Source organism: Geotrypetes seraphini, chromosome 10 (genome assembly GCF_902459505.1).
Source record: "Geotrypetes seraphini chromosome 10, aGeoSer1.1, whole genome shotgun sequence".
Classification (NCBI taxonomy): domain Eukaryota; kingdom Metazoa; phylum Chordata; class Amphibia; order Gymnophiona; family Dermophiidae; genus Geotrypetes; species Geotrypetes seraphini.
Genome location: NC_047093.1, coordinates 115,228,113 through 115,243,553, shown reverse-complemented (window position 1 = coordinate 115,243,553; position 15,441 = coordinate 115,228,113). Strand labels below are relative to the sequence as shown.

At 45.0% G+C, this 15,441-nt stretch overlaps 1 protein-coding gene across 7 annotated transcripts in view; it reads right to left on the bottom strand.

The window, feature by feature from the left end:
- The window catches only part of PBX1 (PBX homeobox 1), a 1,291,292-nt gene that overhangs the window by 255,965 nt on the left and 1,019,886 nt on the right, over positions 1 to 15,441 (bottom strand). For 5 of the 7 annotated variants that reach the window (XM_033960105.1, XM_033960106.1, XM_033960109.1 and 2 more), the window contains exon 6: positions 13,445 to 13,604. In XM_033960105.1, coding sequence (XP_033815996.1) covers positions 13,445 to 13,604 — 160 coding nt within the window. The remainder of the gene's footprint in view (positions 1 to 13,444; positions 13,605 to 15,441) is intronic. The other 2 variants (XM_033960107.1, XM_033960108.1) reach the window with 1 other exon arrangement.

Sequence of the window (15,441 nt, the reverse complement as noted above, 5' to 3'; positions counted from 1 at the left end):
CACCACACGCCACACTCAACCCATGCATAATATCAAACTACCCTCAGCAAATGAACTAGCACAACATTTTGACTCAAAAATCAAAAACCTAAGAACTAACTACTCGACAATTGCTGCATACGAACATCAATCAATTGACATACCAAGAAATGAAATACCAGCGGACATGATCTGGTGCTCCTTCCACAACTCAGATTGGAATAACTACATCAAATTCTATAACAAATACTCTAAATCATACTGTGTCCTGGATTCATGTCCCCCAGAGATTATGAAAGCAGCTCCACTAGGCTTTAAACTATCTCTATTGAATTATCTAACCAATACCCTAAACAATAGAAAATTCCTCACCAGCAATGGTCATATTATAATAACCCCAATCCCAAAAAATTGTAAAGAATCAGCAACATCAATAACCAACTATAGACCAGTAGCATCTATTCCATTTATGGTAAAAATCATGGAGGGATTGGTACACACCCAACTAATGGAATATCTCGACCAATTCTCAAACTCAATCTGGTTTTAGGCCTCTATTTAGCACTGAAACAGTAATTGCGGCCATTCTGGACAATTTGCATTACTTATTCAGTAAGGGCCTCAACGCCCTAATCATACAATTTGACATGAGTTCTGCCTTTGATTTGGTGGACCATGGAAAACTGTTACAATGCCTAGATGCAATCGGAATCAGAGGAGAAGTTCTGAACTGGTTCCGAGGTTTCCTTATATCACGCACCTCCCAAATCCGTTTTAATCACGATCTCTCAGATACATGGAGCAATCCATCTGGCGTGCCACAAGGATCACCGCTATCCCCTTTGCTCTTCAATGTTTACATGTTCTCATTGGGTGCACAACTATTTAGCTATGCTGACGACTTCACGATAATTATCCCATTCACCAACTCAATCTCAGAAGTCACCCCCAAAGCAACAGAAGTACTAAATCAGATGGAGCAATGGATGACTGAATTCAAACTAAAACTAAACTCAGAGAAAACAAAAATTTTCATAGCATCGCCATAACCACTCGACACTAAAGCCGCAATATGCATCAATAACCTTAGTTAACCCATTCAACCCACTATGAAGATATTGGGAGTAACACTGGACCAGAACCTGACCATGAAAGACCAGGTAGACTCCTTGATCAGAAAAATCTTTCTCACTCTCTGGAAGCTTCGGTCCATCAGAGCTTACTTCGATGCCTCATCATTTCGAATTCTAGTACAATCCCATATACTGAATCAATTCGATTACTGTAACATTGCCTACTTGGCACTCCCCCAGAAGTATATGTGGCGATTGCAACTAGTTCAAAATGCAGCAGTTAGACTAATTTGTGGACTGAAGAAGTTTGATCACATGACACCTCCCTATCAACTCTTACACTGGCTGCCGATGGAAGCACGTGTGAAATTCAAGTTTGGTTGTTTTTGTTTCAAGGTACTCTATGGCTTAGCCTCTAAATACATAACAGACTTTTTCTCTTTCACAACCAACAGACACAAGCGAAGCTCACACCTGAACTTTGTTTCTCCACTGGTTAGAGACTGTAAATTTAAAAGTCATCACCATCATCTTCTCGCACATCAAGCAGCATTATGGGGTAAAGACCTTGAACAATTACTCGTGCCTACTACCTATGAAGAATTCAGGAAACGCCTAAAAACACATCTGTTCCTGAAATACTTAAGAAACCAACCTAATCAATCTTAATCCTCAACAAACGATCGCAAGAACTATCAATCACATATCTGTACTTGTTTATTCACTCAATCTGTAACATTTCTAATCATTGTAAACCACATAGAACTTCACGGTCCTGCGGTATATAAACTGTGATTATTATTATTCTTTCAAATTCCCGCTCTCTTACCATTGCTCAACCTTGTCAATAAAATGCAAGATAAATCTGAGATGGTGTGATGGAGCTAATGTGAAACCAGTGTGGCATTCTTCTTGATGGTATTGACTTGAGACTTGGGTTCTGTTAGTCGGAGCTTCACCAATCGCTTACTTCTTCCCATATAGGATAAATGGCAAAATCAAGTATTCAAACAGACAATATATATTTGCCAGTTTTCAGTTTAAGGGCACCACTGACACCATCCAATGCCTCAATTTGTAGGAACAGTGAGAGATTTTTCAGCTGAATATTATTGCATTTTGCTCTGTGTTTGTCAGTGCCATTTGAATTACTACCTGAAATGGGCATGTTTCTTGCCTTTTGAAATATATGCTTTTCTTGAAGATTGTATATTCGTATTGCTTTTGTTGTTTTATGTTTCAAGAACCATCCCAATGCAGTATTCAAAACATGATCATATTGAGAGATTGCCTGACAGCCAGCTTAAGATAAGTTTGTTGATTTTTTTTTAATACAGTAGGGGCTCATAATCAAAACTTAAACATATCTAAAAACCCACCCAAGTTGGCACTTGGCCATCCTAAAAGACAGATCTTCCAAGTGATGAAAATCAAAACAGCTTTTTGGATGTATCCAGAGACTTTTTAGGTCGCTGAATCCCACTGTGTGCCCAGAGCTAAAAGGGACATTTCTGGAGGAGTGATTAGGGTGGGATGTGGGCCAATCTAGACTTAGTGATAATCGAAGGTTTGATGAGATTTACTAGGCGAAACTTTTACATTGTGAGTTAGACAATGTATAAGCAGGTATAAGTGTCAAAAAGGTATTGAAAGTGACCAGATAACCACTGCAGGGACAAAGTAAAGACCCCCACATTGAAGAAAAATGTATATACCTGCCTCCGGAACATCAGTCTAGTAGAGCTGCACAGAGTTGGTTTAAGTAGTCTGGAGGGTGGGCTACTGAACCATAGAGAGGAGGACCCAGACCCATAAGTAACTCTAACCGCTACAATAATGGTGGAAAATGTGAACCCCCCAAAACTCTACTGTACTGCCATATAGGTGCTACCTGCAGCCATAAGGGCTTTTGGGGTAGACAGGTGGGTAATAGTGTGTTTTGGGGTATTTGGTGGGGCTCACCATAACCTATAAGGGAATTCTGGTGAGATGTTTATCTAGCACCCTTTTTGTAAAGTTCACAGCAGTATCCTATAAGGTGCCCCTCTGCTCTTTTGCCATGACTGGGTGGCCAGTCCATCACAATGCTGGCCCCTTCCATATCCAAAAGGTCTTGTTCTGGGCATTTGGGACAAATTTTTGATCAAGAATGTGGTATAAAGATAAATGTAGTGGCGGTCTGGACGATCAAATGCCTTGACATACAGAGATATGACTTTCGAAAAAAAAATATTTCAGACGTACTTTTCGAGAATGGACATTTTGCCGCTGTCGACTTTGTGCGACTAGGACCCTACGTCCAAATCGGACTTAGACATTTCTTCTGATTATGGCCCTCCACATATTTTTAAACATGAAGAATGAAGATTAAAAGTGTTTGTAAAAAAAAGATGCTTATCTAAATTATCATAAAATAGAATATATAGCTCTTCTTAGGTCTATTGTGCTGAAAGCATGTAAAGTTGTTGGTTGGATACACGTTCTGAGGACCTGATAAAAATAAATTAATAAATAGGAAAAGCATTATCTGGGGTTGATTGGGTGTTTGATTTAACAGTTTACTCCAACCGAAAGCATGTCCCACATTTATAATAGAAATTCTTTCCAGGCATGTTCCTTAAATCACACCAATAAGTGCTCACTGCATTTCTCAAGCAATGGCAAAACAGTCTTGTCACACAAGTGAAGTTGAAAGAAGAGATTTCAAAGAACAAGTGAATAAGTGTAGTGCATTAGTGTTGCCTTCTGTTGATGAATTATGGAGGCATTATTATTATTTTTTTATTCTTTAATTTTGGTATTTATATACCACTTATAGCCTAAGTGGTTTACATTCAGGTATTCAAGCATTTTTCCCTATCTGTCCCGGTGGGCTCATACTATCTAATGTACCTGGGGCAATGGGGGATTTAAGTGATTTGCCCAGGGCCACAAGGAACAGAGTAGGATTTGAATCCACAACCTCAGGGTGCTGATGTTGTAGCTCTAACTATTGTACCACACACTCCCCTTAGCTCTAGCCACTGCGCTGCACACATGATGGCAATAAAGGCCAAATGGCCCATCCAGTCTGCCCATCTGCAGCATCCACTATCTATTCCTCTCCCTAAGAGATCCCACGGCCTGTCCAACGCTTTTTTGAATTCAGACACAGTCTTTGTCTACACCACCTCTACCAGGAGACTATTTCAAGCATCTAATCCCCTTTCTGTAAAAAAGTATTTCCTTAGATTACTCCTGAGCCTATCACCTCTTAACTTCATCCTATGTCCTCTTATTCCAGAGCTTCCTTTAAAATGAAAGAGACTCGCCTCATGTGGATTTATGCCACATACAGTAGGTATTTAAGCATCTCTATCATATCTCCCCTCTCCTGTCTTTCCTCCAAAGTATGCATATTGAGGTCTTTTAAATCTGTCCCCATATGCCTTATGACAAATATCACCAACCATTTTAGTAGCCTTCCTCTGGACCAACTCCATCCTGTTTATCTTACTGTACGTGTGATCTCCAGAATTGTACACAATATGAGGTCTCACCAGAGTCTTATACATTGGCATTAATACTATTAAAACTATCCTTCCCCTCGCTAAAAGGCATTTCCCACACAGGAAAGCTAGGGACCTCCCTCCACTTCAAAATCACTGAGCTCTGGAACAACCTTACCTCCCCTCTTCGGAACTTGAGCTCTCTCCAAGTTTTCCGCAAACATCTGAAAACCTGGCTTTTCTCAAAAAATGTAAGTCTCCCTCCAACTTAGGAATCAAGGAAACTCTTATATCTTGGCATCCCAAGTCCTCTAAATTTTCTTCACACTTCTACCTCTAACCCTCTGTTGCAGTTCCTTCCTATTTCTCCTACTGTAAACCGCGTCGAGCTCTACGAACGTGGAGATGATGCGGTATACAAACCTAAGGATTAGATTAGATTAATACTTCCTTTTTCCTACTGATCATAACTCTCGCTATGCATTACTTTTCATTCAACCCTACTTTCTCTCTCTTTACACACACTCCTGGAATTCTTTCATATTGAAAATGTAGAGTATGTTGCATACAACAATCAGGGACGGTTCAAGGGAATGTGGCTCCCTGAGCCAACTTTTGCATCTTCGCCACCCTCTCCCCTATGATCTATTAGCTACCCCTACATCTCAAGTCTCCCCTCCCCTAATGCTGTTGATAAAGGGCACCAAAATTCCTGAATCTCAATTCAGCATGTCTCCCTCCCCGCCTACAGAGGGGAATGAAGAGAGAGCAGGAGAAATGCCGGACTGGGATTTTGGCTCCCTTTTATCACTGGCGCACTAGGAAAAGCCTCTCCTGGTACATAGGTTGAGCCAATCCTGACAACAGTGAAAGAAATATCTTTAATATACTGCAATTTTTAGACAGCAGAATATGAAACATTTACAAGGGTATGAAAACTTTTACAAGGCAGTGTACATAAATAGAACTAATAAAATAAGCTGAATTTTTCTTGCCTGCTCACCGATGGATTGATTCACAAATGTGAATTATTATTTTTATTTGAAAAATACATGTTATTTACCATAGGCCCAGTTTTTATCAAGCTAGAACAAATATATCATCACAAATCAGTCCCAAAATAACTAAGGTAATGAGATAATTATTTTATGTATCTGACTGAGGTATACACATATTTCTCAGAATGGCCAGCACAGTTTTATGGTAAAGCACAGTTACTTACCGTAACAGGTGTTATCCAGGGACAGCAGGCAGATATTCTTAACGTATGGGTGACGTCACCGACGGAGCCCCGGTACGGACATTTTTTAACTAGAAAGTTCTAGTTGGCCGCACCGCGCATGCGCGAGTGCCTTCCCGCCCGACGGAGGAGTGCGTGGTCCCCAGTTAAGGTAAGCCAGCTAAGAAGCCAACCCGGGGAGGTGGGTGGGTCGTAAGAATATCTGCCTGCTGTCCCTGGATAACACCTGTTACGGTAAGTAACTGTGCTTTATCCCAGGACAAGCAGGCAGCATATTCTTAACGTATGGGTGATCTCTAAGCTAGCAGAGAGGGAGGAGGGATGGTTGGCCATTAGGAAAATAAATTTTGTAACACAGATTGGCCGAAGTGTCCATCCCGTTTGGAGAAGGCATCCAGACAGTAGTGAGTAGTGAACGTGTGAACTGAGGACCAAGTGGCAGCCTTGCAGATTTCCTCGATGGGCGTGGAACGGAGGAAAGCCACAGAAGCAGCCATAGCTCTAACCCTGTGGGCCGTGACAGCACCTTCCAGTGAGAGACCGGCCCGAGCATAACAGAACGCAATACAGGCAGCAAGCCAGTTGGAAAGCGTCCGTTTAGAGACAGGACGACCCAGACGGTTAGGATCGAAGGTCAGAAAGAGCTGAGGAGAGGAGCGGTGAGCCCTGGTACGGTCAAGGTAGTATGCAAGGGCACGCTTACAATCCAGCGTGTGCAACGCCTGTTCCCCAGGATGAGAATGGGGTTTAGGGAAAAAGACAGGCAACACAATGGACTGGTTGAGGTGAAAGGCCGAAACCACCTTGGGGAGGAATTTAGGATGGGTACACAGAACCACCTTGTCATGGTGAAAAACAGTGAACGGTGGATCGGCGACCAGTGCATGCAGCTCACTGACCCTCCTGGCAGAGGTGATGGCAATGAGGAAAAGCACCTTCCATGTTAGAAGTTTGAGCGAAGTTGTAGCAAGAGGCTCAAAAGGAGGTTTCATGAGGGCTGATAAAACCACATTCAGGTCCCAGACGACAGGAGGAGGCTTCAGAGGTGGTTTGACATTGAAGAGGCCTCTCATGAACCGGGAAACCAGAGGATGAGCCGTGAGAGGTTTTCCGAGGATAGGCTCATGAAACGCGGTGATGGCACTGAGGTGGACTCTGATTGAGGTAGACTTGAGGCCAGCATCGGACAGAGAGAGTAAATAGTCCAGTACAGTTTCCACCGCCAGTGAGGTGGGATTGTGATGATGCAGGAGACACCAAGAGGAAAACCGGGTCCACTTCTGATGGTAACATTGGAGAGTGGCAGGTTTCCTGGAGGCATCCAAAATGCGACGGACAGACTGAGACAGATTCTCTGGAAAGGTCAGCCCGAGAGAAACCAAGCTGTCAGGTGGAGTGAAGACAGATTGGGATGTAGTAGAGACTGATGCCGCTGCGTAAGTAGAGTAGGAAACACAGGAAGAGGAATGGGCTCCCTGGAACTGAGCTGAAGCAGGAGGGAGAACCAGTGCTGTCGGGGCCACCGAGGAGCGATGAGAATCATGGTGGCCCTGTCCTTGCGGAGTTTGAACAAGGTTCGCAACATCAGAGGCAGTGGAGGAAAGGCATAGAGGAACCGATCCGTCCAGTCGAGGAGGAATGCATCCGGGGCCAGACGATGCAGAGAGAAGAGTCTGGAACAGAACTGGGGCAGCTGATGGTTGTGAGGAGCTGCAAAGAGGTCCACCTGCGGAGTGCCCCAGCGAGCAAAGATGGAGTGGAGTGTGGGAGGGTCCAGAGTCCACTCGTGAGGTTGAAGGATGCGGCTGAGATGGTCGGCCAGGGAGTTCTGTTCGCCCTGGACATAGACAGCCTTGAGGAAGAGATTGCGGGCTGTGGCCCAGGTCCAGATGCGGAGGGCCTCCAGACAAAGGAGGCGAGATCCGGTGCCGCCTTGCTTGTTTATGTAGTACATGGCGACTTGGTTGTCTGTGCACAGGAGAAGAACCTGAGGGCAGAGAAGGTGCTGGAAGGCCTTGAGAGCATAAAACATGGCTCTGAGTTCCAGGAAATTGATGTGATGTTGACGCTCCTGAGGGGTCCAGAGTCCCTGGGTGCGAAGATCTCCTATGTGAGCTCCCCAAGCATAGGGGGAGGCATCTGTGGTTATGATCATGGAGTGAGGGGGTAGATGAAAGAGTAGACCCCTGGAAAGATTGGAGGAGTTCAACCACCATTGAAGAGATTGCTGAAGAGACGATGTCACAGAGATGGGATGAGAAAGAAGATCCGTGGTCTGTGACCATTGGTTGGCAAGGGTCCATTGAGGTGTCCTGAGGTGGAGTCGCGCCAGAGGAATCACATGGACTGTTGAGGCCATGTGGCCCAGAAGGACCATCATCTGTCGAGCAGGAATGAATTGATGAAGGAGCACCTGCCGACAGAGGTGGAGCAGGGTCCGGTGCCGGTCGGAGGGAAGGAACGCCCTCATGAGATTGGTGTCGAGAACTGCTCCGATGAACTGAAGGCGCTGCGTGGGAAGCAGATGCGACTTGGGGTAATTGATCTCGAACCCCAAGAGATGGAGGAAAGAGATGGTTTGATGAGTGGCTTGCAGCACAAGTGGAGATGTAGTTGCTTTCACCAACCAATCGTCCAAGTAGGGGAACACCTGTAGGTTGTGAGACCTGAGAAAGGCCGCTACCACAATAAGGCACTTGGTGAACACCCTGGGCGATGATGCGAGACCAAAGGGCAGCACTTTGTACTGATAGTGGTGATGCTGTATCTGGAATCGGAGGTAGCGACGTGAAGTCTGATGGATTGGAATGTGTGTGTAGGCCTCCTTGAGGTCTAGGGAACATAGCCAGTCGTGTTGAGATAGAAGAGGGTAAAGCGTGGCAAGGGAGAGCATTCTGAACTTTTCCTTGACCAAACACTTGTTGAGGTTCCTGAGGTCGAGGATGGGACGAAGGTCTCCCGTTTTCTTGGGTACCAGGAAGTAGCGGGAGTAAAATCCCTGACCTCTTTGGTCTGGTGGAACTTCTTCGATGGCATTGAGGAGGAGGAGGGATTGGACCTCCCTGAGGAGGAGTGGAGTTTGGGAGGAGTGAGAAGCAGACTCTACGGGAGGATTGTCTGATGGAAGAGTCTGGAACTTTAGTGAGTATCCGTGACGGATGATGTTGAGTACCCACAGGTCTGATGTGATGACCTCCCAGCGTTGGAGAAAGATGGTGAGGCGGCCTCCGATAGGTTGAGGGAGAGGCATTGAAGGTTGGAGACTGGCTATGCCCCTGGAGAAAGGAGTCAAAAGGGCTGAGGAGGTTTAGATTGAGGCAGAGGCTTGGTCGGCTGGTGAGATTGAGGGCGAGCCTGAGCGTGCTGTTGCTGGCGAGGACGGCGAGATTGCTGCTGAGGAGGATTAAGCGGTCTGGCAGAGAACCTGCGTTGATAAGAAGACTGAGGCCTGTAAGGGCGTGCAGGTGGAGTCTTCTTTTTAGGCTTAATCAGCGTGTCCCATCTGGTCTCATGAGCCAAAAGTTTTTGTGTTGTGGAATCTAGAGACTCTCCAAAAAGTTCATCACCAAGGCAGGGCGCATTGGCGAGGCGGTCTTGGTGGTTTATGTCAAGGTCAGACACCCTGAGCCAGGCTAGGCGTCGCATGGCCACAGCCAGTGCGGAGGCTCGGGAAGTGAGTTCGAAGGAATCATAAATCGAGCGCACCATGAATTTTCTGAGCTGAAGGAGGCTGGAAATCTGTTGTTGGAAAAGCGGGACCTTATGTTCAGGAACGTATTTCTGCAGGGCGGAAAGTTGTTGGACCAGGTGCTTCATATAAAAGGAGAAGTGGAAGGTATAGTTGTTTGCCCTGTTAGCCAGCATGGCATTTTGATACAGGCGCTTTCCAAATTTGTCCATTGTCTTTCCCTCTCTGCCAGGAGGGGTGGAGGCATAAACACTGGAGCCCTGGGATTTTTTCAAAGTGGACTCTACGAGGAGGCTCTCATGAGGCAATTGAGGTTTATCAAAGCCCGGAATAGGGATGACTCGGTATAAACTGTCCAGTTTTCTGGGGGCACCCAGAACAGTAAGGGGGTTTTCCAAATTTTTATAAAACGTTTCCCGTAGGATATCATGTACGGGCAGTTTAAGAAATTCCTTGGGAGGTTGGTCGAAGTCCAAGGCATCTAAAAAAGCCTGGGACTTTTTAGAGTCGGACTCTAGTGGGATTGACAGAGCCGCTGACATCTCCCGAAGGAATTTCGTGAAGGAGGATTGCTCAGGCTTGGAAGTGGTATCAGCCATGGAGGGTTCCTCATCTGTAGAAGAGGCATCCTCCTCGGTACCGAGTGGGGATTGCTCCCATAAGTCCGGGTCCCTGATGGCAGGCTCAGTATGGCGGGTTTTAGAAAGGGACTTGCCAGAGCGCATGGATACGGTACCGGGAGATGAAGACCGGTGTCGATCCCTGTCCCGGGAGGAATGGTGCCGATCACGGTCCCGGGAAGACCGGAGTCGATCCCGGGCCCGGGAGAGGTCCTCCGCAGTGCAAGTCTGAAGCTCAGGCTGGGCAGATAAGACCGGCATGGAGGTGTTCATCGGTACCGAGGGGGTGGACACCGGTGGGATGGTGCAAGGCTCGGGCCGGTCTGGTACCGGAAGGAGCGGTGCCAGCAGGGTCGGAAGGAGGTGTTGGAGCTGCTGTTGTAGCTGCTCCTGTAATTTGTCCTGGAGGATGGCCGAGATGCGGTCCTCCAATGGGGGCACCGGTACCGTTTTAGTTTTCTTTGGTACCACAGGTGCTGCTCGACGCTCCGGCGATGAGGAGGCCGATGACGAGGCACTCACCGAGATCGGAGCGGAGCGTTTATGGGATCGGCGGGACGCCGGAAGGACCGGTGTCGCTGCTGTGGTTGGAGGGTGCTCCAGGGAAGTGGAAGGCTTCTTAGCCGGCTTACCTGGCGCTATCGACCCCGAAGAAGGGTCAGGCGGTGTCGATGTGGTCGGTGCCGACTTAGGCGGTGCCGTCGACGTCGGGGCCGGATCCATGGCAGAACTGGTGCCGAAGAGGATATTCTGCTGGATTTGCCGGTTTTTAAGTGTGCGTTTCTTGAGAGTAGCACAGCGGGTGCAGGTGTCAGCCCGATGCTCTGGACCCAAACACTGCAGGCACCAATTGTGTGGGTCAGTTAGAGAGATCGGGCGTGCACACCGCTGGCACTTCTTGAAGCCTGGTTGGGGGGGCATGAAGGGAAACACGGCCTCCGCGAAATCAAACCTGGAGGCTTGTATGATTACAACAGGCCCCGCCGGGGCCGGTTGAATAAACAAAGAAAAAACACGAGGTTTTTTTTTTTTAAAGCAGAAAAAATAAATTCGAAAGGAAAAATTAGAAAAAAGGGTCAAAAAAGCGCGAGCGGGAAGGCAAAAAGAGAGTTTTCAACAGCCGTTGAAAGCACATGCGTCTTCGCTCCGCGGAAACGAAGAAACTGGGGACCACGCACTCCTCCGTCGGGCGGGAAGGCACTCGCGCATGCGCGGTGCGGCCAACTAGAACTTTCTAGTTAAAAAATGTCCGTACCGGGGCTCCGTCGGTGACGTCACCCATATGTTAAGAATATGCTGCCTGCTTGTCCTGGGATAATACACAGTTCTGTGGTAATAAACAAGAAGGAAGTGTTTCTAACTACTGTACAAAATTTTAAGCATAGACTTCCAGACTGAAGTAAAAAATCTGGAAAACAAACACTAACCCCCTCTTCTACAAAGCCGCGCTAGCGGCTGCTGCATGGTAACGGCCCCGAAGCTCATAGAGATTTAAAGGGCTTCAGGGTTGTTGTCGTGCGGCAGCCACTAGTGTGGCTTTGTAGAAGAGGGGTTAAGAGGGGTATTTTCAAAACATACTTCTAAGTCCGATTTGGACATATGGTGCTAAACGTCCAAAGTCGGCAGTAAGAAAATGTCTATTTTCAAATGTCAAACCATCATATGTCTAGAAATATATATTTTTTTAATCCTCTCTCTGGACGTTCAAGCCATTGGGATGCCCAGACCACCAGGATGTCTATCTTTATACCACATTTTCGACAAAATTTCATCCAAGTCCCAAATGCCCAGACCAAGACCATTTGGCCGTGGGAGGGGCCAGTGCTGTAATGGACTGGCCACCCAGACATAGCAACAGAAGGCACCTTAGAAGGCACTGCTGTGAACTTTACATAAAGCGTGCCAGATAAACTTTTCACCAGAACTCCCATATAGGTTATGGTGAGCCCCCCAAAACCCACTATACCCACCAGTCTACAACCCGAATAGCCCTTATAGCTGCAGGTGGCACCTTTATGGCAGTAGAGTAGGATTGGGGGGTGGGGGCCAGCGGGCTCACATTTTCCATCATAAATGTAGTAGTTAGAATGGCTTATGGGACTTGCTATTCCTCTCTATGGTTCACTAGCCCATCCACCAGGTTACTTAAGACACTTGTGTGCAGCTCTATTAGGCTTTCCTATAGCAGGTACTGATATTCTGGAGACAGGTATATACATTTGTATTCCGATCTTTGTGGGTGTGAGGAGGTCCATGAGCACTGGGGGAGTGCAGGGGTGTCTTACCTTGATGTATGCAGTGGTCATCTGGTCAGTTTGAGCACCTTTGTGGGTCTTAGACCCTTCTAAAACAGGTCTAATTCCAAACATAAGTTCCAGGATTCTTGAAAATGTTTGATTATTCCTGCAAGACGGCAATGTCTAATCCGCCCTTCAAAGTTCAGACTGCCCAAAGTCCGCCCATAACACGCCTCCACCAAGCCCATCTTGTGCTCTGAATGTACAGAGGCTGGAACACCTTGCTAGACATACAGAAAGACTGTTTTGATTATCGGCGCTTGGACGTCCTGGTGATTAGGACATCCAAGTGCCAAATTAGGCAGGTTTTTGGACATTTGGATGTTTTGATTATGCCCCTCCAAGTCAAATTGATTTTGTCTGATCTAAATATTTGTTGCTTTACTTCACATATACATTTATGGTAATGTAGGCTCTGTAAGCATCTCTGCAGTATATACCCAGTCTACAGAATGTCTGTTTCTAGTGACTCTCAGCTGGGGCTAGAGAGATTGCAATGAGAGGGAGAAGGGATCTAGAAATAAAAATGCTCTCTGATAGTCATACAGAGTACTGCATAAACACTGTAATAATCAGAAGATGCAAGGATGGTCTCTGTTACTAAAAATGAGACAAATATAGCAATATGTTAATTTATCACACTGAATATGACCTTATTCTTTTTCTGTCTTCACTTTGTAAACAGGGGTCATAAATGCCAAATTTCTTGGTACACATTTTCTTTCTGTCTACCCATCCTTTATATATTCACACCCCTTATCTCCTTTTATCCCCACCTTCAAACAGGTTTTCCAATGAACAGACCAACAGAATTTATGTTCATGCAGATTCTACCCCCAATGATCAAGAAAGAAAACATCCTAGCCAAAAAAGAAAATGAATCAAAAGAATAAATAAAATAAAAAGACACAACACATCATGATTACATTTTTTTTTTTGAAAAAAAACATGAAAAGAAAAAAGTGAAAATACAGAGACAAAAACCCCCCCAAAAAACTCAAATCATAAAAATATCAAATAAAAAACCAACAACAACCAAAAAACAAAACAAAAACTAACCAGCAGAATTGGGAGTTGCGGGTGAGTTTGCTTGGCTTCCATGACCTGAAACGTTTGTAGCTGTGACTGCTGTTTTCGCAGCATAAATATTGGCTTCCTCTTGAAATTTACCTATGTTCTTCTTGTACCGGATTCGCTTATTTCCAAACCAGTTTGATACCTACAGCAAGTTCAAGAGAAGACAGAGATTATAGTTCAGTTTTTATTTCCCTTTTCTTTCTTTCAACTGTCAAAAATCTTGTGTGAAAAATCTTTGGCGCTATTCACAACTGTGCAAACAATAAAAAAAAGTTTCTCATACTGATGCCATGCTGACAGAAAACAGATTGTGGTACCTAGCATGTATTCGTTTCTACTCCCTGCTGAACAGCTGCCTGCTAATGCAGCCAGCTGGGTATCAACTATATAAAACAAAAAACACAGTACAGACCCATGTGTTCTGTTTTCAACATGCAAGAATTCTTCTTATAGCTATTTACAAGTCATAAAAGGGCTAAGCACACAAAGGTTTATGCAGCATACTGTCACCTGCTCTTCCAGCATCCCAAAGATACTCTTCTTAAAGAGCCCTCTGAATTTTCTTTACGATAGCATGTGGGATTGCTCTAGAACAGTGGTTCTTAACCTGGGTTCGACCGAACCCCAGGGGTTCGGTGAGTCAGTCTCGCGGGTTCGGCGGAGGTCAAAACACACCTCCGACTCATATAGCGCTTCAGTCACGTTCAATCATCTATCAGTTATTCAGTGATTTTGATCAAGACTGATCGTGTACTCGGTTTCTTGATCTATCAATCTGTAACTAACGCCTTATCAATCAATTCCTGATCAAAATTTGTGATTTAACTGATAGATGATTGAACGTGACCGAAGCGCTTATGATTCGTGATGATACGCCCCGCTTGTCCATAATTGGCTGCAGGTGATCACGCAACATCGCTTGGCCTATCTATGCTGCAGTGGATTTGATGCGCACAGTAGTCGAATTGTAACTATTGTGATGGTATGTCGTGTGATACCTATCTTAATATTTTAATCCCTTACTAACTATGTCGAGCAAAATACGAAAGTGGTCGGACGAATATGTACAATATGGATTCACATGTATAACAGAACGTGATGGGAGTCAGCGTCCTAATTGCATAATTTGCAATGCCAAGTTGAGTAATTCTAGTCTAGCTCCGGCAAAACTAAGGGAATAAAGAAAGGTTCGGTGAACACGCATATGAAACTGGTGGGGTTCAGTACCTCCAACAAGGTTAAGAACCACTGCTCTAGAACTTCCAGGCTAGAGCTACTTTGTACTCTGCTTTATTGATCTATATAGTTACTGCATAAACTAGCAATTGAAGCTCTGCGAGGACTGTACACTGCATACTATATACTTCATTCCAGAAAAGCTCAGAGAAGTTATGATTCCACAGGCAAAACTGCTTTAAAATTATTTGCAGGCAAAATAAAAAGAAAATGAGTAAATAACGCTTTTATTATTTCCATTTTTATTTCATTCTCCAAGTGATATTATTTGTTTTAGTCACTTTACACAATCGGGCGGTAGTGCTCTGCATCAGATCCCCATGCAGATATCATATCAACACATGTAAAGCATGAATACTGCATGGACAGTAGAAGAGTCAATCTTCACTGGAGAGTCATGCAAATGCTCAAAATGATTCATGTAAATCATGAATATAGTAGAGACAAATGGAAGCAGATATTCAGAGGGCTGTACAGGCACTGCACCAATACCTATACAGTATAATCTCATTATAACGGATTTCAATGGACCTGGAAAAACAGTTCGTTATATCCAGAGTCCGTTATAACCAGAGTTGCATTTTTAAAAAACTTTATTTAGGTCAACTTGAAACAACATTCAATCAATGAACAACAGTCACTGCATAACTATATCAGCAACATCAAGAACAAAACTCAGCAAAACATTGGTATGTCATGAAATGATTGCAAAACCAGAACACAAAAAGATGTTCTAAAACATT